General features: G+C 36.6%; 1 protein-coding gene across 8 annotated transcripts in view; it reads right to left on the bottom strand.

Annotated features, from left to right (window-relative positions):
* The window catches only part of CDC42BPA (CDC42 binding protein kinase alpha), a 191,519-nt gene that overhangs the window by 76,564 nt on the left and 93,592 nt on the right, over nt 1–21,363 (bottom strand). For all 8 annotated transcript variants that reach the window (XM_049833626.1, XM_049833628.1, XM_049833627.1 and 5 more), the window contains 3 exons: nt 4,704–4,797; nt 3,726–3,926; nt 2,888–3,136 (listed from right to left, as the gene is read on the bottom strand). In XM_049833626.1, the coding sequence (XP_049689583.1) occupies nt 2,888–3,136; nt 3,726–3,926; nt 4,704–4,797 (544 nt within the window). The remainder of the gene's footprint in view (nt 1–2,887; nt 3,137–3,725; nt 3,927–4,703; nt 4,798–21,363) is intronic.

Here is a 21,363-nt window from a genome sequence, read left to right on the forward strand (position 1 = left end):
CCAAGACAAATCTTTGAGCTTCCCCTCAGGCTAAAATAACCCTGTTGCTATATTATTCGAACCATTATTAAGTTCTAATATTCTTAAATATCCTGTTTGAAGTTTCCTGTTTAACCCCAAGATGCAAGGGTTTATGTTGCTATAGTAGAGATGGCCTTAACAGTCATAGAAAGAAGCCCCCTAAGAAGATTATCACACTGAAAGTGCTAAAAGGTTCTAAATGTTAAGAGAAGGTAACATAATGATTTCCTTCGAACAAAAAACCCACCAATGACATGGCTAGATTATATAAGTACATCAAGTCCACCTTGGTGAGCATTTTGGAAACTAAGGACAAGACCAAATTACAAAGCCCTAACTTTCCACTAACTGATAATAAAAATATCAATTATTACACACTATGGTTAGGAAAAGTAAAATTCTTTACTTCTCTTTATACTTTATTTTCATATTTCATAGATTCAAGTTTCAAAACTGTCTTTACAAATAATTTTAAAGAAGACCAAATGCATAATTGTGTGATTTTAACAGCCCATATGACAGTTTTCAGTTACCACACAGGTAACTGAGTGTTGGTTCTAAAATATGATATCTATTGATAACAGTGTAAGATTCTATACAGAATTGGTTTCTTTGCTGATTCTTTGGCAGAGATCAAAAAACTTATTCTTGCTACTTGTGTAAATTCAACCGTATTATCATACTGACAAAATTATAACTGAATCTATGTCTATCATGCTTATCATTAAGGCTACTAAACCAAACAGTTAAAAACTAAAAACCTGCAGAACTTAGGCTGCCTAACACCACTGGTTTGTCCTTTGTGTTTATGTGTACTTCTAACATATTGTTTGAATTTCATTATTACGTATACAATTTTTTCATGGGACCACAGCCTCATTCCAAGTTCAGGCAGAACAATAACCATCATGGCTTTTTCAACACTGCCTTTTATCTTCAGCACTGGGCATTCCTCATTTGCTGTATGCCATTCAAACCTTGCAAAGAATTTAAAAGAAAAGAAAAAGTCTCATGGGCTTATCTGTGGTGCTGACTTCCTCAATAGTAATGCAAGTATGTGAACCTTCCTCACAAGATGTGTATGAAAGATGGCAGGAAAAACACCTCCAAAGTTACATAGAAGAATTTGAGGGGAAGCAATATTAAATACAATGTCCACTAGTTGACACAAAAATGTAAAACACCCTCAGTCATGCAATGCCTCAGGCTAGGTTTTTTTCAGAGATGCTAGGTGCGAAAAGAAATGGTAAAAATATAACCTTAAATTAAACAAAAACAAAAAAAACTACCTTTACATGTTTCAAGTGAGAAAACTGAAAACAAAGGTCCAGAAACTAGTGTTCATCTCAAACAGTTCAATGGCATTGCTTTTCACCCCCAAAGTCTAAAGCAAATTAAGAACTGGACTCTGTTTTCAAGTCTGAGTCCAACAACTCATCGCAGGAGCATTCTTTCTTCCCCTGCAGCTCCCTGCTTCTTTACAACGGGGAAACATTCACACAACACAGGCACCTTTTGAGTGCCTCAGCTGGGAGATTAGGCCCTAAAATGGAAGACCCCCAGAGCCAACATTAGAACGTATGAATAACCTCTAAAAGGTATTTCAGCTTCACAAACACGGCTTCACAAAGACTTGCTACACAGAGCATCCATTCCTGCTCCCCCACCCTGATAGCTGGTCCTGGACAGAAAAATGTGCAAACAGATATCTGAAGACTGTGTAAAAAGTTTTAAGATAAAAATACTTTAGTTGTGAAGGGAGATGAGCAATACCAGATGCAAATAAGGAAAAACCTGGGGAGGGGGGCAGAGCAAGTTGTCCTAGGCAGCTATATTGATTTGCTTAATTTGGCTATATGAAAGGACTCTGAGACCTAATGGTCCGCACCACATATGTCTACCACTGGATTTCATCTAGTCAAAGTGTTTTGCGTGTTTTGCATGTTTTAATGTGCAGTTGGAAGAAAAGGAATGCAAATAATGATCATCTTGTCTGTATCAATTCAGGTTGCCTATCACTTATTTGCAGCTCCAAATCAGCTCAGCTGATTTCCATCTCAGTGGAACTGAGATGAACAGGCAGCTCAGAAAACAAAAGCTAAAATGGTGAAAATGCTTCACCTTGCACGCAAACAGCAGGTTTCTGCATCTTTCACCCCCCTCCCCCCCCCCCAAAGTATTTCCAAGGAAAGAACACAAGGCATTCCTCTGCTAAGACCTCTATCATTTGTTAAAGTTCCTGTTCAAAAGCATGGAAACACTAAGGCTGTTAAAAATCAATAGTTGCAAAGCTTTTTAAGTAAAGGCAAAATAATTTCTTTCTCACTAAGACTGTTCCTGAAAAAATGGCTGTAACATTTCTCCTACATTTCCCAAAACTCAACTGAAGTCAAAAAACAAACTGGAAAAATTTTAGTGGGAATGAACTGAATGGAATCTGACAGAGATATGAGCAATTAGAGTAGAGCACGACAATAAAATACATTATGCAAACTTAGTACAAGTCTAAACCACGCTCTGCTAGAAATACTGTCTTGCAGACTATCTACACGTAAATATATTATTTTTTGTAAGACACGGACACTAAGAACTTGTTACTGCAAGTAGCAGATATATGTGTTAGTTAAATACGTGTAAAGTTACAATGAATTTACAAAACTGAACTGAAGTTATCCTTACACATCTATGTTTGGAGCATCAGCCTCCAAACTATGAATGTATTTGCCCCACAGTTCTTCAAAGCAGCACTTATTTGTTATTTATGCAGGACATACTGAACACACTGAAATAAACTGCCATTTACATGTATTTTGTTATAAAGTATACTACAAAAGCAGATTTTTCAAAACGTGAATTCTATACTTACAGAGTTTTTTAAGCAATCATCATCCACATCGAAGTTTGATGTATCAGTGGGGCTGCTGACTTCTGGGATATAAGGTGCCTCACAGTTTCTAATGTTGTCCCAATCAATCCCAGCAAAAAATGGATGGTTCTTAAAGTCTTCTATGCCATTTTGTCCAAGTCGATGTTCCCTGCTACAAATGAGCCTTCGGATGAGGTCCTTTGCACTTTCAGAGACATCTGTCACTTGGGCAGGAAACTGAAACCTCTCCTTAAAGATTAAAATAAGAGAAAATAGTTTATTACCAAGAAAAAGTTGGAAAAATCACCCTTCTTAGTGAAAATCATTATGTAGAAAAAGAAACATGCAAATGTTCCAGATCTTAAATACATGCAGTAAGGTTTCTAGGAAAAAGACTTCTCCAAAGGATAGAAACTATTGAAATTTTTTGGTCTCCTCGTTTTTCTTCTTTATTTAAATTTCTCTTACACTGTTGACTTCTACAGCTACCTCCATGTGGAAGAACATTTAAGAATCTTCTGCATAAGCCAACCAATGGATCCGCCAGAAGAAAGTAACACAAAAGGAGTGATGTAATGTAGCCAAGATTTACTCCACAGAGTGAACTAACAGCCACGTTTCCAAATCCAGACTTAGTTTTGAACTGCTTTATCCTACAGCAAAGCCATCTGCAATTCATAACCATACACTTACTATATGGAAACATATTTTTTGTTTTACATCTATGAACATTAACATAATTAGTACATAAAACCTCGTTTTTAAATAAGCCTTCAAGTTACCCTATTACTTATTAAAAATTAGCTTAGAGAGAGACAGAAAGAGAAAGTGCACTAACTTTGTGGTTCATTATTTTCCCATAGGTCTCCACCAAGGACTCAGCATAAAAGGGCGTTTCTCCATAAAGCATTTCATACATGCAAACGCCTAAGGACCACCAGTCACACTCGGGCCCATACTTCCCTTTTCCATCTTCCATGGCCTGCAAGATTTCTGGAGAGATGTAGTCTGGTGTTCCAACTGCCACTGAAGATTGAACCTGTAGAAGTTACATTTCCAGGACTAAAATCAACTTCCATCATTACGGACACTGCCGTTTGTGGCACTGTGCATGTATATATAAATTTAGCCTAATGTTCTGGTTGTAACAGTAACAACTAAACACAAACAAAGACTTCTAAATTCATTAAAAAATACTTAAGCATCCATAGCACTACATTAATAGGCATCGCAGTAATATACTTTTGCTAAACTCTTACAAATATTTAATAACAGAGAAAGAACAAAACTGTGAATTCTTAGGCTTAGAACTGTTAAGTAATTACAGATTGGGTAATCACATATATTAACTCAAATACTTTGTAACACTCTGGGACATGATTAACATACTGGAATTAAATTCTAGTCACACCTACTACATACTGTGCAAGTTTAAATATACTACAATTAGCACATAATCATATTTCAGTACCTCATCCTGCTTATACTAAAGCTTACATTTTTAATACAGATTAGAGCTCAGAGCTCAAAACTGAGAGATTCATAGTTCATCAACAAACACCTACTCACTACTGATAGTGCAGCTTCTCTTTATTTATTCAGGAGTTGACTATATGCATCTAAAAAGCTTTTAAAAAACAGTAAATCCAAGCAGTGTGCAGTCATACTTTGAACCAAGGTCAGTTACATACCAATACCATTACAATTTCATTTCATTCAACATTAGGCACCTTTTCTCGTTATAAGCACACATTTTAGTAGCTAGCAAAGGACTGAAGAAAAGGTGTTTAGGAATATATCATTCTTTCTAATTTACCGTTCCATCTTCCATCAGTTTCAGACAAGAACCAAAATCTGCTAATCGAATATGTCCATTCATATCCATCAGGATGTTGTCTGGTTTAATATCCCTGCAATTAAAACACATTTCAGAATTAGTACATAACACATAGTCCAAGCATTAACTCTGCAACACTTTTATCACTCAAAACCAGCAACAGATCAGTAGACGGAACACAATCACTCATCGTATGGCGAAATCTGCACCAGGGACATTTCATGAGAGGGGCTGTAGATCAGACCATATAATGCCTGTTAATTTTAGTAAGAATTGTGTGGTCAAATTCCTCTCATCTCTCACAGATAGATGGGAGAATCCTACTTGCTCTGAACTTTTGTACATAAAACTTTTAAATCACGTGAAGAATTTTAGTGAAGTACAAGTGAAAGATGCATGCTTATACTTGAGCTGGAAAACAATCTCTAAGTTTTAATATAGAACAAAGGTCAATGAAAACCTACAATAATTAACACATTTTTAAATTTAGAGTCTTTCATCAATGTTTTTCTCTCGCATCTCAGCTCACTACATACGTCTGTCGTACTTCTGCTGAAATGACCAACAAAGCCATTGTACACACTACTGCAGCTCTGCTTGGCCAAATTCTGCAGCTGTCTCATTCAGGTCATGATACACATGGAAAACTGTTTCTACGCAGGCAACATAATAAACACTTCTTATTTTGCAAATTTGACTTTTTTTATTGTCTCATGTTTTACAGATACCTAAGTATACTGAAATACAAATAAAGTGTATGCCCCTAGTACACAGTCAACTAGGACAAAAGCATCTATGCTCTATAAGTTACCAGAGGAACACTTATTGTTCAACTTGCAAACTAGGTTCACATGTTGAAATTCCTTTTCATTAAAGTAGTTACAGTTATTAGAAGTATCCATTAAACTACATTTTTTAAACGTATAGCATTATTACTTTCTTATTCTATCCTTACATTCAAAAGGTTAATCACAACTGTATGAATAAAGTACTACGAATACCTTCTCAGTGAACAGTCATTTATAAGACATAAGAACAAATCCCCTAAAACAAACAAACCAAGTGAAGCCCTGATTTTGCTTCATTCCCCTAACAACTTACAAATGAATGTCATCAACGGCTCTGCAGACAAATTTCAAAATATTCACAAGTGAAGATATTCACATTGCACATGAGAGCAAGGTTTTGTTGTTTGGGTGTTTTTTCCAGTTGTTGGTTTGTTTGTTTGTGGTTTTTTTTTCTTTTGTTTTTTTTTTTTTAACAAAAACTGAGTTATAAACAACATTTACTGAGAATTTATAATAATGGCAAAAAAATTAGAACCACACCTTGAACAACACTATAGGAGCAATAGTATAAAGGTGTTGCACTGTTATACACTCAGTGACAATTTATAAGGTAAACAGCATGCTGTTTCAAAAACTACTTCCTGAATTTGTGTTACCCAAAGACAAGCAGGCAGCGGCCCATGCTAAAAACAAATTTTAGCCACCTTTCAAACATGCAGAAACATTTACAAAGTAAAAAGCAAACACTACCTAAGAAATCATACTTTTGCATCTTGCAACTGAGTGTACAGACAATTCTTTGCAAAGAAAATCATAAAAATTAACTGAATCCATTCTCTAAATAACGTTTTTGTACTTGATTTTTGCTGACACTGAACATGCCAAAGAATTGAAACCTCCAGATTGAGACAGTTTTATTTATTTTACATTCACCCACCAAAAACATTCCTTAAACATGTTTCTAAATAAAAACAAACACATGCTATTGAGACCTCCAGAATTATAGCTTCAGTTGAAAACACTTTGCAAAAACATGCACCTAAAATCAAGTTCCTCTTAGAAGCTGGACCTAGTTCAAGCTAAACAAAAACATGAGTCACCCTTGAGGCTCCGTTTATCCATGTTCCATCTTCTAATATATTCCCAAGAGAAATAATAATAATAATAATAATAATCATCATCATCATCATACCAACCTCCCCCATTCGATCTCACAAAACAGCAGAAAACATGAAAAATCTCACTCTGTTGGCAACACTGTGCAAAAACAAACCTGCAAGCAACACTGAAAGCACTCAGAGGAACAAGTATTTCTTGCAAAGCAAAGTTCGTAAGGCTCAGTAATAACTTCATAAGAACAATTTTTATAGTTAAGAAAAAAGAGAGACCAACTTAATGCATACAAATTCTTTTCAGCTCTTCTAACAGAAGGTATGGGTTATGAACAACTGTTCTGAATTCAGCTGAACTATGTTAATAAAAGACAGTTTGAAAGACAAGAATTGCTGGCACCTGCAGAGCAGAGTAGGCTATAAGCAAAGGCAAAGTTAAGAAAATTATGAGCTCTGGAGGGGAACAAGGAAGGGGAATAATTATTGCCAGTGTAACTGAAGAGTTCAAAGGTGGTGATTATGGGGAAAAATAGTATGTCATAAACCCTGCGTGTCTACTGAGCCTGCAGTTGTTGGATTTCATTAGAATTATGAGTTTTGTTCCAGGTTTTTGTTTTGAACGACATTTGGTCACTCTCCTTTAGTGATCAGAACTGATTCTTCTCCTGTACTAAACAGAGCGTGGTCTTCCCTCTTCACACCCACTCCACCTTTCCTGGCTTATCCTAATTTCCTCACTGTATAAACTGGTTCCCTTTTCCCCTGCTTCCATTTCGGCCACAGCTTTATTCCCGTCTCCTAGATTCACCTCAAAAGTTGAGACGTCCAGTGCTCTACAGCCTATCAAACCCAAATCTCCTCCCCTTTTATTTCCTTCTTTCCCTCTCAGCTTCTTCACTCCTAAGTCTTAGTCTCCTGCATGTACACACTTAACTATTCTTTTTTTTCTTCCCATCTCAGATCTCAGCAGTCACTGTTTCCCCACAGTCACTTCCCAGATTCCTTTCCCATTCCCACTGGCTTCTGATTCTTCTAATCCTTACTATCCTCTTTCCTCATGTCTAATTTTTGTTCTGTAGCCCAGGAATCTTCTTTGGTACTAAAAGGAAGAGCACTATTAGCAACAAAGAGTGGTCTCTAGTGTCTATTTACCAGCATGTCCCAAAATTGCAGGGCAAGTGCCTTCATTCTTACAGCTCTGAATCAGCGCAAACCTACAGCAGAACAAGATGAAAAGCTTTTAGGGACCAAACTCTGCATGTGGTTGTTTGAAACTTGTAACAACTGGCAGATTGCGGGGAAAATTATAACCTGAAAATATCTAGATGGGGGGGCAGAAGAATGAAAATACATCCATGACTCAAGGAAGATTCTCTCCTGGATTTCAATGGTGTTTCCATATTGCATAGCAGAAGAGTTTCCTGCAGGGCTTGTAAGAATTATTTTATTCATTTAAAATCTATATAGGTAAAGCAATGCATGTTTCTTGATATTGTTCCTGGAAAGAGATGACTCTTACTGCTTCAGGAAGGAAAATTCTAGACCAGGTAGCTAAAATCTGGCAAAAGTAATGAGCAAATAATGAAAAGTTACACAGTTCAGTGACTAGACCACTGGGCTGAATCTCCGTAGATAAGAGTTACTAGGGGATTGTGGGCAAACCATTTCAATCTCAATCAACAATAACACTAGTGCTCAGTCAAGCAACTAATATCATCTGGCTAGAAGGCTATGGAGCACTAATAACCCTGTAATTAGTTCACTACAATAGAAGAAAAAGGTCTGCTCACTTGAAATATGAAATAATAATTCAGTTTCAAGAAGCAGAAGCATTTGGAAGCCATTTTATGAACCAGACTTATAGTGGGAACAAGTATTGAATTGGGGGAATTGCTTGGACACCACTGTGCCCTCCGGAGACCCTGAGTTCTACCAAGTCCCAGACAGTTCAGCCCTACTCGAGAGCTGCTTCTGTGGGAAGCCCAATGTGCAATGGGCACAGGTTGCCAGAGTTAGACCTGGTACAAATCAAACTAATACAAGTTCTTCAAATGTACTCCAGAGTAAATTAAGGGTACACGGGTACTCAGCATACCTAAAGAAATACAAACCTTCCTTATATCAACTTCTTTGTAGCTTTGCCACCTGAGGACGTGAACTGAGCAGACTGCTGTTCTACTTTTCTGTGAGTGATACCAGTACCCAAGGAGTTAGAAGTCTGGACCAAATAAATTTCTTTCAACCATCACTCCAACACAGAGTACATAAGTGACTTCTATTTTTGAGCCGCATTGGCCTTGACTGTAGGAGAAAAATCAGCACTGTACAGCAGCTTGGCTAAAGTGATGCTCTTCATATTTGTTTTGCAAACTTTTGTTACTTGCTTCTGTTCATCTGGAGAATGCTATAGGAATGAACAGTCTGTGGGATACTGGAAACTTCACTTGCACAGCAAACGAGTGTGGAGGCTTATGAAAAAATTTTGAAAAATCTTTAATGAATCATTTTTCATAATGCTTCTTGGTTTAATTTGGGGAGCTGTTCTTCAGGTTGGCATATTTACCCGGATGACTTCACTCACCTCTCTTTAAAACAGTTTACTTTCTTAAGCCTTAATTAAACCCCAAACATTTTACATACTAGCTGTGTTAATATAAACAACATTCTGAAATAGGACTACAGCAGATATCTGGATTATTGCCATTCATTTTGATTCTCTGTTAATGAGCCAGAGTAGAGTTTCATTTGTTCAGTAAGAATCAAGAAAAAGTATTCCCTCTGAGACATGCTAAATCCATAGCACATTCCAACTGTAAAACAAACTAAAAAGATTTTTTTAATACATGTGAATGTTGGGGGTTTTTTTCTCATGGATTAATTTCTGATACTAAACAAAACTTTAGGAATCGTGAGGTCTTGTGTATTGAAATTCAGACTAGACAACCTCCTTAAGTTCCTTCCAATGTGAATCATCTGGTCATCTGATGGTTTCAAAGCTACCTGTTCCTGAGGTTCACCTATGTAATTGTCTGAATCATTAAATCAATGTTATTCAGTTATTTGCAAGAGCACATGGAGTTCCTCAGGTCTACAGCACAGGAAGCAGCAGATTCCAGAAAAATCAAATTAATTTTGTTTCATGAGCAGCCTCATGGAGGCAAGAGACCAAATAAACAGAAAGGAAGATACATCAAAAATAGAATGACATTTAATGCAAGAACTGTAATAGAAAGATTAAGCAGCAGTCATGTCAGACACTACCAAATATCATGCCAATGGACCAACTCACAGGCCATCATCTTTAAGTTTATGTGATAAAAACCCTACTGGCATTAAAGAGTTTGTGACCAGTATGGATCCCTATTCTTGGTAACTGTACAGTTATGATGCAGAATGTGCTTGCTTTGGCTATTCATTTATACTGTATTTATTCTTTTTTCAAAACAAAAATGATCAGGCAGAAATGGAGGAAAAGGTGAGTCCTTCCCTGTAACTAATATCAACAAAAGGTGGCCAGATGGTGCAAGGGGGCACTCTCAATATGTCCAGTATGTCCTCATTGGAATAAACATTTCAGATGCTAAGGGACTGTCCCTACGTACACAGCTGAGCTCTTAAAAAAGCAGCAGAATTGAAATGACAATAAAATTTTTGTGGGTCTAAATTCAACAACTGCAATATGAGCTGAGCCTGAAAAAAGAAATGGACCTGTCTGAAATCAAAGGAGTGATGTGATAGCTGAGCTACCAGTTTATTTTAGCCTACTGGATAAGAAAGGGATAATCTGGAGAACACATTTTTATTTCTAATGTTAACATTAGAAAAGCATGGAAATGAATTAATTTTCCTGAACAGGTCACATGCCCCAAGACATGCTGTCCTTGAATCATAAAGAACAAAGTGAATAGCTTATATTAAATAATTTTTCTGTAATATCTTCACATGAAGAGTGTTTATTTAATGCTACCAATGCAAATTAAAATAACAGCAGATGAGAAAAATAAATTAGTTTCAGGTGTAACTGCTGGCACAGAGAAACTGATCCAGACAACTTATTACTAATTGAGGATTTCACAGCACATTATTTTCTCATTATACATGCAAGAGGTTTCCCCAAAAGTATAAATAAAAAGGTTAAAACCAGACATCAATGATTATAATTATCCACTCTTACAACAAGAAATGTTATCCTTTGCCAGGTTACCTACTCCAAAAAAATATAACCAAGATCTTACTGCCAGAATGCCTGGACTTTTTATTCAAAATTCCTTCGGAACACAAGATTATCCTTAGTCAGGACAGAAGTTTGGCTAACTTGTTTATTTCACTCCCTTCTGTTGTTTCAGGCAGACTTTTCTTCCACACTCCTGTTCTCCTCACACAGAAATGCTACATCCATGATAAAAAATGAAGACATTTGGTTTTGGCAGCACTCCAATGAAAGGAGAAAATTTGGTGCCTGTGCAGTTTTTATTAAGGTATTCAGTGATGCCATATTGATAGCCCGCTTTAGATATGCAGAGTGAAACAGCTGGTGAACTTCCATCAAGAATGCTAGTCAACTGATGCTTTTTTTCACAGTCAGACCTATGGACATTGATGTCCAGGAGCTTATTTCTATTTTCCATTACAGTGTACTGGGTTATATCAAAGTCAAAGTTGCCACATTCTGCCAACCACAGTTTATCTGAATTCTAGTGAGCAAAACTAGAAATACACTCCATCTGGCAGAAAGACCGATGTGCACTGAGCCAAATTAGATTTGGACAGTCAGCAGTTATTCTTTAGTAATCCCAAGAAGATAGGCTGCACAAGATAGCAGCATGAGAAAACTGGAATATGTTGTACCTCATTAACCGTGCCTCTTATCAAGACTCTACTGCGCCTTCTCCTAAAAAGGCACTCCTCCACTTTTGGGTGGAATCCAAAAAGCGCATATTTCAATTGAATTCAAAATCATTTAAATAACTTTGATCACAACCTTATTATTTACATAGCACCCAAACAGTTGCATCATGTTTGTATATTAAACAGAACCTGCTTCGTATAAAGCTGACAAACTAAAGATTGCAACTGAAAAAGAGTAGCCTTGCATATAGGGTTGAAGTCAATAGGAACAGTCAAAGACTAAAAACACTTTAGAAATTAAGCTGTAATAAGCAAAGCAACTACATGGAATAAAATAAATGCTATAAACAACCATATTTTAAAATTACAATGAGGAGGTTCAACTTTTTTTTTATTATTAAATGGTATTTTAATACTGTAAAACTCCATTGATTTCTCATTAACTCTTGATAATAAATAATTACATCTGTGTTGTTCCAGGAACACCCAGTAATTCACCTCTAAATCTCACTACTCTCAGCAGCAGGGGATTCATCTAGATCTCATTAAAGTCAGTGAACAGACTCCCATCAATTATTAGGAAATATCAAACAAACCAAGGCAATAAAGGTTCTAGGTCTGTGATATAGTCATTATTTATTGATCAGCAAGTGCAATTGTATATTTATACTGTTACACATCCCAACCAAGTTTTATTCTTTGTAATACTACAAAACTAAATGAAAGACAATACAGAAATCAAAGTTTCATGTACTAGATGCAGTACCTGTGCTACATCACATACAGAATCAGGTATTGAATCCAAACTCACTTTGTTTCAGACTATACATTCTGCCAAAGTGTACTTTTTTAATCCCTAATCCAGATTGAGAGAAATAATTTGTGTCCGCTAAAAATAAGGTAATTACATTCCTATTTTACTACAAAGAACTTGCACCACAGACTTGATTTATACAACACAAAAAAAAAGACTAAGGCTAATTGTTATCCACATTGAGTGTGGGCAACACAAGAAGTAATGAATTTAAATCCCAATGAAAGATACTTAGATGAGACATCAGAAAACACTTTTACAATAACAACAGTAGGACACTGGAACAAATTGCTTAAAGAAATTTCACCATCTCCATCACTGTATTTTTTTTAAGAACTTGTTAGACAAACATCTGTCAAGAGTGGTTTAGCTATAGTTTGATCTTGCCTTGCAGCAGAAGAAAAGTATTAGCTGACCTCTCCAAGTCCTCTCCCAGTCCCTTTCCCTACAGTCTTTAATTTCTGCCACTCAGACAAATATTCTGGACACAATAACATATTTACTTTATGGTATCCAATGTTCTTTATGAATTTCAAATGCTAATAAAGGAAATAATAACAAACAACAGGGAATGAGTGTATCAGCCAACACATATACATCTTAAGTTTGTTCAGGCACTGATACTCATTCCTGAACACTTGAACTGAGTGCAGTTACCGGCTTATAAATATATGCTCCACCAGATCGTATTATAATGTCCTAGAATTAATTTACCTCAGAAAAATGTCTCCCTGTGGCCTTTGTGCATACGTATTTGCTTTCAAATAATGGATCTCTCACATATAACAGTTCCAAAACAAGGATAATTATTTTTAAAAGCTGCTTATATCCGTTTTCTTCCCCTCTTCTAAAAAAATAAGGGGTGATTTGAAAAATTCTTTTTGATAAGTGCTTGGCAGCTACATACTCCCTGTAGCTATTGTCTTTCATCTAAAATGCTAATCAGCTGACAGAACCAGAGATCTATGAAGAAAACCCCCACATCCAGGCTAGGCCCCTCATGCAGTATTTTGAGGAGATGTCAGGGCAATGTCACTTGTGATGTCTAAGGATTATTTTGTTGTCTTGTCAGTTTTACAGACTAAAACCAGGAACACACTGTGTCATTTTATAACCATTTTAAATTTAGTACCTTACAATGCTGATTTACACGTCATTTTAAACACCTATGAAATAAGAGAGTTGTAGACATTATCAGAAAGACAATTCCTCATGGCAAACAATCATGGACATAATGGAAAGTCTGATATGCAATACATCCTGAAACTGGTAAAAGTTCAAATGGGGGGGGGGGGGGGGAAGGGAAGTTAATTGAAATAGTCTTGAAATAGTCTGCCTACCAAACACTGAACTGTTAAAAAACAAATAGAAAAAGAAGAAAAAAAAAAAAAAAAAAGAAAAAATGAACTGGCCTCTTACAGTAGAGCAAGAATATAGAAGCTTGTAACTTTACTTCGAGTTTTCTCGGACCCAAGCTATTCATATTAGACTGAAAAACTTGTAGGAACTCAAATATAAAATTGGGAATACATAAAGAACTGAACATTTGAATGTTTAATAATATATTGATCTAGAACAGAATAGTATTTGTTGAGTAAAAATTCATGTATAAAAACCATGAGAGCCTATTTCTTTTCAGGGAATTTTCATAGTTTCAAATAGCTATTTATGATGGTCTCTCAGAATGCAAAATATTTGAAGCACAAGCATAAAAGTTTTGAAAGATGTGCAAGCAAAAGATGGGAGAAACAAAACAGGATTTTTTTTTATTTTTTTTTTTTTAAACAAAAGCCAATTTGCAAAACAAGTATTTGGTTTGAGAAGTCCAAACATCAGCATAGGAAATTAGCAAAAATTGCTACTAACTGAATGCAATTTGTAAAGCTCAAGGAGACAACACTCAAGAAATGAGATAAATATTCTTACAAGAAACAAGACAAGTTGTAACATAACTACAGAATGATACTCTAAAGCTCTGGAGGTACTATGCCATACATTGATCAAAGTCAATCCAGAATTATGGTTAATTTGAAAGGACTACTCAAAATCCAACTGGACATGGTGTTTGGCAATCTGTTCTCACTGACCCTGCTCTGAGCAGGAGGGTTGGACTAGTTGATCTCAAGAAATCCCTTCCAGCCTCAGCCATCCCGTGATTTTGAAATTATGATTAAAGCTGCCTTTTCAATTTTATTTCAATAATAACTTTCTGGTTATACTGTATCAAAGCTCCCCAAATCTAATTCTGAAATGCCCTAACACAAAGATACTACACATTCCGTTGTAGCAGCATATATAGTTCTGAGTTCTTGTGGCTCAAGACAGAATACGTCTTTAGCCTTAGTATTAATGATGTACCTATCTTTGCAGTGGCAATTGCAGTTCATAAACCAAAAATTGGCAAAGTCTCTCTCTCTCAACTCCACAAGGGTATGACGGGCAAAACCACAAAATTGTCTTGATCGTATGTTGATGATTAGTACTAGTGAGGCTTACAAAATTTGTTAAAATGAAAAACTTCCTTTGCCTGCTCTAAAATCTGACAAAGAGAAAGCCCCTACTTATCCCAAAATGCTCATCAATCAAGGTTTTTCTTTGACATTGCTGACACTGCTAAGATAATAAATGCTGGCAAGTTTCGCCTCAAGCCAGTAGGTAAGAAGACACGAGTAGCCATCCTCACCACTGCTCCTTGGCACAGGTTTTGCCTGCCTAAGAAGTCCTGGCTATCAGAGGAGACTTATCTCCTTATAAGAACGGCTTCAGCACACAAGTCTGTGGCTACAGCAGAGCCCAGCGTACAAGTCTCCTCCTTGTGTCTCAGAAGTATGGTAACCACCAGTACCACAGCTCTATTGCTCCAAAGCAGAGTCTGTCTTTCACATACCAATTTCAAGAAGAGTTTACACTTGCTGCCAGATAACACTAAGGGATCAGCTAGCTGGTTTATTCTATTGAAATATAACTTCACCATATGGTTTGCGCCTCACATGAAGAGCCCCAGCTACAGTCACAGCTTCCACTAATGTCTCTTGCTTTTCTTAACTGAGGACTCTCTGCTCATCCTGATTCCCTAATTAACAATACTGAAACTCACTGTACAACAATTTTGAACTTAACAAGCAAAGGAAAACAAGGCAAGGTTTATAGGAATACTTTTAGGTGGTAAAATATATATGGAATTTGCTGAAGATGCAAATTAGGCACTATTCTGGCCTGGACTACGTATCTGAACCTCATATACCAGTCCATGGATTACTTTTCTCACTATGTTTTCCTTAGCTAAATTATTTGTAAATTTGCAGTAACTATGTGCGTGCTTTTTTATTATTAGGAAAGAATATTCTCAGGAATACACAGGTGCTAGAACAGGTACATCAATATATGCAAAAGAAAAGGATTTGCATCAGGACTGTTTGCTTACTGATAGTTCTTCAGAACCCAACTACTTACAGGCAGGAGCATTCAAAACAGGTGTTTAAATTATACCTTTATAAGACTGATTAACTGCCTACACTGAAAATAGAACAGTAACTTGAAATGAAGGAGCCTCTGGGAAAAAAGTGATGGCAAGGAGCAGATTGCTCACCTAGCAAGCAGCCTACACCAGAGGGGCCCTGAAGAAAAAAAAAAAAAAAAAAAAAAAAAAAAAACAGTTGAAAACGGACTGTGAACCAGAAGTTTTGCCACAGTGGACTATATACTATTTGTGAAGGAAGAGGTGAGAACCTTTAGTTTACACAGCATTTAGAAAACAAAACAAAAAACCTGATTTAGTCTCTCTACTTCCATCTGGTGTTGTTCTAGTTTTCTAATAAGCTACAAATACATGCAGTGGAGGACCTGGCTGAGGGCACTCACTATTTTCGCCTCTCTAACCTGCCCAGCTGTCACAATGCTTTTTTTGGATCTGATCATTCTGCTTATAGTTTCACATTCCTCAACAGAAACTCCACACCAACAACATTCATCAGAAAAAACGGCCATTTGAGTCAACACTTGAGAGAATAATGGCCTTCGAGTTGAAGCCCAAAGTTGCACGAATATTGAGAAACAACACTAAGTATTTGGCAGACAAATAACTATCATAGAAGTGTATTCAAATATCTTGAACATAGTTTGCTCTCTTTTGTGGCAGTCTCTTAGAAGATACTTTAAAAAAACTACTAAAACCCAAACTAATTCAAGATGATGGTGGTAAAAACAAGTTTCATTGACCAGCCAACTTCAAATATTAGGTTTATTCACTTAAGATTTCAATGTAATTATAATCGAATACCAAGCAGCTTGTTTCAACTCTGTGAACTTCAGTTGACAGAGCTGTTTCTGGGTTGCTAAACTGTATTCTTTTGTATCATTCTACACTCTTCCTCCAAAAGATAAGAATACCAATATTATCATGACATTATAAAAAAACAATAAAAAAAGACTATATATTTGCCATGTTTTGCCGTGTCAACTTTATTGGAATTCCATTTTGGCTTCTATGAATTTAAGTAAACAGATTAAGAACTCTACAACCACAACCCTGCAGCATATTCTAGAGATTAAAAAATTAAAGTCTGCTAAGTAAGGCTAATTCATGTCAAAGCTTTTAGATTTCTAATAGTATCATGAGTTACTGGCGGGTAAAGGAGTAGAAAGAGTAAGCTCCTTAAGAATGTTATGTCCATCTGTGAGTGCCATCTGTCAAAGAAATCCTGAAAGAGGCGGCTAACGAGGAATCCAGAATATGCCCAGCTGTTGTACTGTAAATTACTACCTACACTAGAAAACCTTAACACATACTTCTAGGCAGATAAATGTTTTCTTTCCTTTTGATTCTCATTTTAGATATGCAGTCTCTGCTCTCTGCATTTCAGTACAACCATACATGGTCTCTGAAACAGCTGATTGCATTGAGTATTTCTCAGAGTAAATTAGACAACATAAACTGAGAACTTGATTGGGTTTGACAATGACAGTCAAAAAAACATTTTGCATATTCATTTTTTTAAAATGCACTGATGATACTAAGAAAGCAATTCACAGAAGAATGTTCTCTCAGAAGCTGTCTGGACAATTTAACAAGTTTTAATATATATTCTTATGTATGTGTTTGTATGTGTATCTGTGTAAGACACACATATATGTTTTTTAATTATCAGAGATATATATAAGTGTCCTGAGCTGACGCAAGCTGTTAGTTGCAAATCACTAGAAAATTTCTGGGACTGATGAAGAAACAAACTAACCTGCTGGATCCATACTGCAGCCCTCAGCAACTCTTCCCTAGTCCTTTTCTATCTTCCTCTGGGAATAAATACACAGATATAAATACACCAAGGATTATGGGATGTGAGGGAAAGGGAGGTCTGTACAGAAATGAGTTCTGAGATCACTAGATACTTTTCATTTTGCCAAAGGAAGGATATACAGTCTTAATATGAGGTTGATCTTATCCTTCTCCCATCCATGTACTTGATCAGCAATAAAAATCACCATGAAGCTATAAAAATATATTAAAACAGGGGAAAAAAAAATACAGAAGAATGTAGAACATACTTTAAAGATGCATAAAGTGTAAAGGAACAGAGGGCACGTTACAAAAATTTAAATAAATTGTTTCTTGTTCCTCAGTTATGTGGTAAACAGAACAAACATAAGAAGCAAAGCTGCAAAGTAAACCCCGGAGGCTAAAAAAAAATGGTTTACAATGAGGAGAGAACCAGTGCCATCCCAACAGAACAAATATATACATCAAATACTTGCCATAGCTCTTGCAACATGTGAAGAAGCACTGTTATATCCTATATATTTTACTGTTCTTCCCCCAGGCTAGTGTGGCGTTCAATTTCACATATTTTTTGAAAGACTGCCCAGCAGGAAGAAGAATGTTTCAGAAAACAACAGTACTATACAGCCGTTTTCATGTGCTGCACCGATCCTTTGCTTTCTTCCTCCTTTGTCCAATAAAGGTTTACTCAACAGTTACACAGATACTTGCGATTCCTATTTTTTAATGGAAGTCAGTTTTGTTAAGAATACCTACCCCCCCTCAAAACAAAAAAAAAAAGGGGGGGGGGGCGGGGGGGGCGACGCGACTATTGAAGAACAACAGAAAAAAGCATGGCTTTTCCAAGTATGCCTTCTACTTAACTGTGCCCTAAATTACCAGTATATAGGTTAAATGCTAATAGGTAAGAAGATCCCTTCCTAGTGAGTAAGTAAAAAGTACAACAGCAGAGAGCAAAGAACCTACTACTCCTGAAATGATAAAACTAAATTTAGGATAACCTCTCTTGCTTCCCCCCAAGCTTGATCATGTTCTTTACTGTATTGCAAATATGGAATTGTATTTATTACCTTTTGGCTATCTGCAAAAAATAAAATGCACTAATGAATAACCGTGTTGGAGGAATTCTATGCACAAGTTGTTGAAATACAGCAGAAGATATTGCCATTAAATACAAGAAATGCAAAGTGACTAATTTTTAGGTACAGAGAAAAAAGTGTAAGAGCATGTGTGAAAGCACATCTATGTATGTGCACAAGGGAAGGAAGAAAAATTGTGTTTCACTGGAAATTTAGATTATTTCATGTTATCATTCATTCTGTGTCAACCACATGAATAGCTGCTAGTTCAATCTGACTGATGTGGATATAGGCTAAATCAAAGCCTTGCTGGAGGCAGCAAGAAAAAGAATGAGTGCCTTATAGTAGTGTAGACTTGCAAGGCTTTATACTGAAAAGAAAGAAACAGCAGAGGACTGTATCATTTCCTGCATGCTATTCCATAGCTACATGAGGAATCATATCATGACCCTCTCATGAAATTCTCAACCAAGTCCTCCGCAGGGAGGACAGCACACGGGGTGAAAGAACCCACCAGTGGAAGGAGCTGAAGAGGGACATAAACAGCTCTAAATCCATGAGGAAAACAAAAATGAAGAAACATACATATCCTCCCACCTCTGTCGTGATGTAGTTGGTTTTGTTGTTGGGGTTTTTTTTTTTCTTTACTGTATCACTCAGGACTCCAAAATAATTTTTTAAAGGGTGAAAAGTAAACATTGTGCTTAGTTGCTCAGCTTCAGAGTCTTGACTGGGAAGGTAGCACTTGCCTGCTGAAAGACCTCATGCACTGCACAGCAGCAGCCAGCTCTGGCATGTCTGTCTCACCCCCACAACCGGCCTTCCCCAAACCTGAATAGAAGAGAAGCTGGAAATGAAGGTTTTGAGTCAGAAGTCCTACCATGACAGGTAAAACAAGCTACATTTTACATTATTATTTGGCATTAGCTTTTCAGTTATTCTAAGTTAATTCAATGTGAAAAATGCACAGGTTTGTTTCTGACTATGTCCAGAGGGACTGTGAGGTAGAGGACTCCTCAGAAGTCTCCTGTGCCCACCTGAAAAACAGTTTTACTACTTCTTGAAAGATTTTTTTCTTCCCCCTCTTATTTTGCTATTTTGAGAGAGTAGGGTGCTTTCCTTTTTGACACTAAAATTACATTCAAAGTAACAGATTTCTGGCCTATATAATGAGGTCTGGGATTTTAACTCCTTACACTTAGGGGTTCTTCTACCCTGTCTGCTTTTCAGGCTGCAGATGATTTGGGTAAGACTTTTGTAAGAGACTGAGGCTATGATCCTTCATCTGACCATGGGATACCAAGCAAGATGGGATACAGTCTGGGGATTTCCTCTCCTCAGAAAGACAAGCTCCTTGACCCTTCTTTGCTGTACAGCACAAACATGTATGGAAGCAGAATGGAAAAGGGCAGAGAACAGTGAACAGAAGGATGTGACCCATGTGAGGCTGTGCTTCAAATTCCTAGCCTGACTGCTGACTATTTCAGTAACAGCCACTTTTATGAATATTTTTTCTATTGTGCTTTTTCACATTCAATGTTCATACAAAAGTCATTAACTGCAGAAGGAAGGAATTTGTCAAAGAGAATTTTTGAGTCTTTAAAATGCTGAAAAGCAGCAGCCGGTGCAGACAGCTGAAGAGGAAGGTGGTAAGAGTCAGGCTGTATCTCAGGTAAGAGTTAAGTTTGCTGAAACACCCACGTGAACCAGAAGCCTGCATCTCAGTGAAAACTATGGAAAGTGATTCAAGCTCTGACATTCTTAGATCCTTTGACAGAATACAACAGAATTCATATTGGGAAGTTACAATCAGAAAACATACAGTATGAAACTACACACTTCATAGCACTGCTAATTTTTTTCCATTAGAGATTAAGATATGGTGGATTTGATATGCCTGAATTATGAATGTTGTATTAAAGACAGATTCAAATAAGGAAGTGAAGCTACTGAGTGAAAGCTGGGGTTGATTTCACATTTTTAAAAGAAAGCCAGAGAATACTATCTTTGAACAAACAGTTATTTAGGAATATTCAAAAGTACAACTCCCCCCACCCTCAGAAGTCACTCTGTTTTCCTCCCCTTCTTGTCTCCCTCACTCCCATGCTTGTTTTCTGCCTAGTATCCTCCTCCATTTAAATAGCTGCTCACTTTGAGGATCAAAGTTGCTATTTTCAGTCACTTAACCTACAGTTAATCTCATTGTTGCTTGCCTGTTTAAGCAGAATTACTTGTCTGCTGTGCACCTAATGGCCAACAAGGAGACTGACAGTTAAGTCCTTGGCTATATGTAATGTCACAAAAGGTGCATTTCAGAACTCACATAATGAGCAGTTTTAGCTAGTTTTGATGCTCATTTTTATAGATTTGATCAATATCTCAATTTATGTGACTTGAATAATGTCTGTATTAATCATTATTGCCTGGCTGAGACTCAACCATTGCTTTCGTCTCTCTCAGAACCAAACTGAAAAGCAATTTTTTTTAGAGCAGGGAACAGCAGCTTGGCACTTAAACTAGCAAGTAAGACCAGTTCTATCTAGAAATGATTTATTAATGTGATACATAAGCAGAGTTAATAAAAAGCTTTCCTTGGACATGTGTTATAACTGATCTGCTTCAGGAAAGGTCTGAGTAAAGAACAAAGTAAAATTTTTACTCAATTTTATTCAGAAGTGTGGAATCAAAGATCACTCCCGATTGATGCCTGTGCCTCACCTCCA

This window comes from Accipiter gentilis, chromosome 30 (genome assembly GCF_929443795.1).
Source record: "Accipiter gentilis chromosome 30, bAccGen1.1, whole genome shotgun sequence".
Classification (NCBI taxonomy): Eukaryota; Metazoa; Chordata; class Aves; order Accipitriformes; family Accipitridae; genus Astur; species Astur gentilis.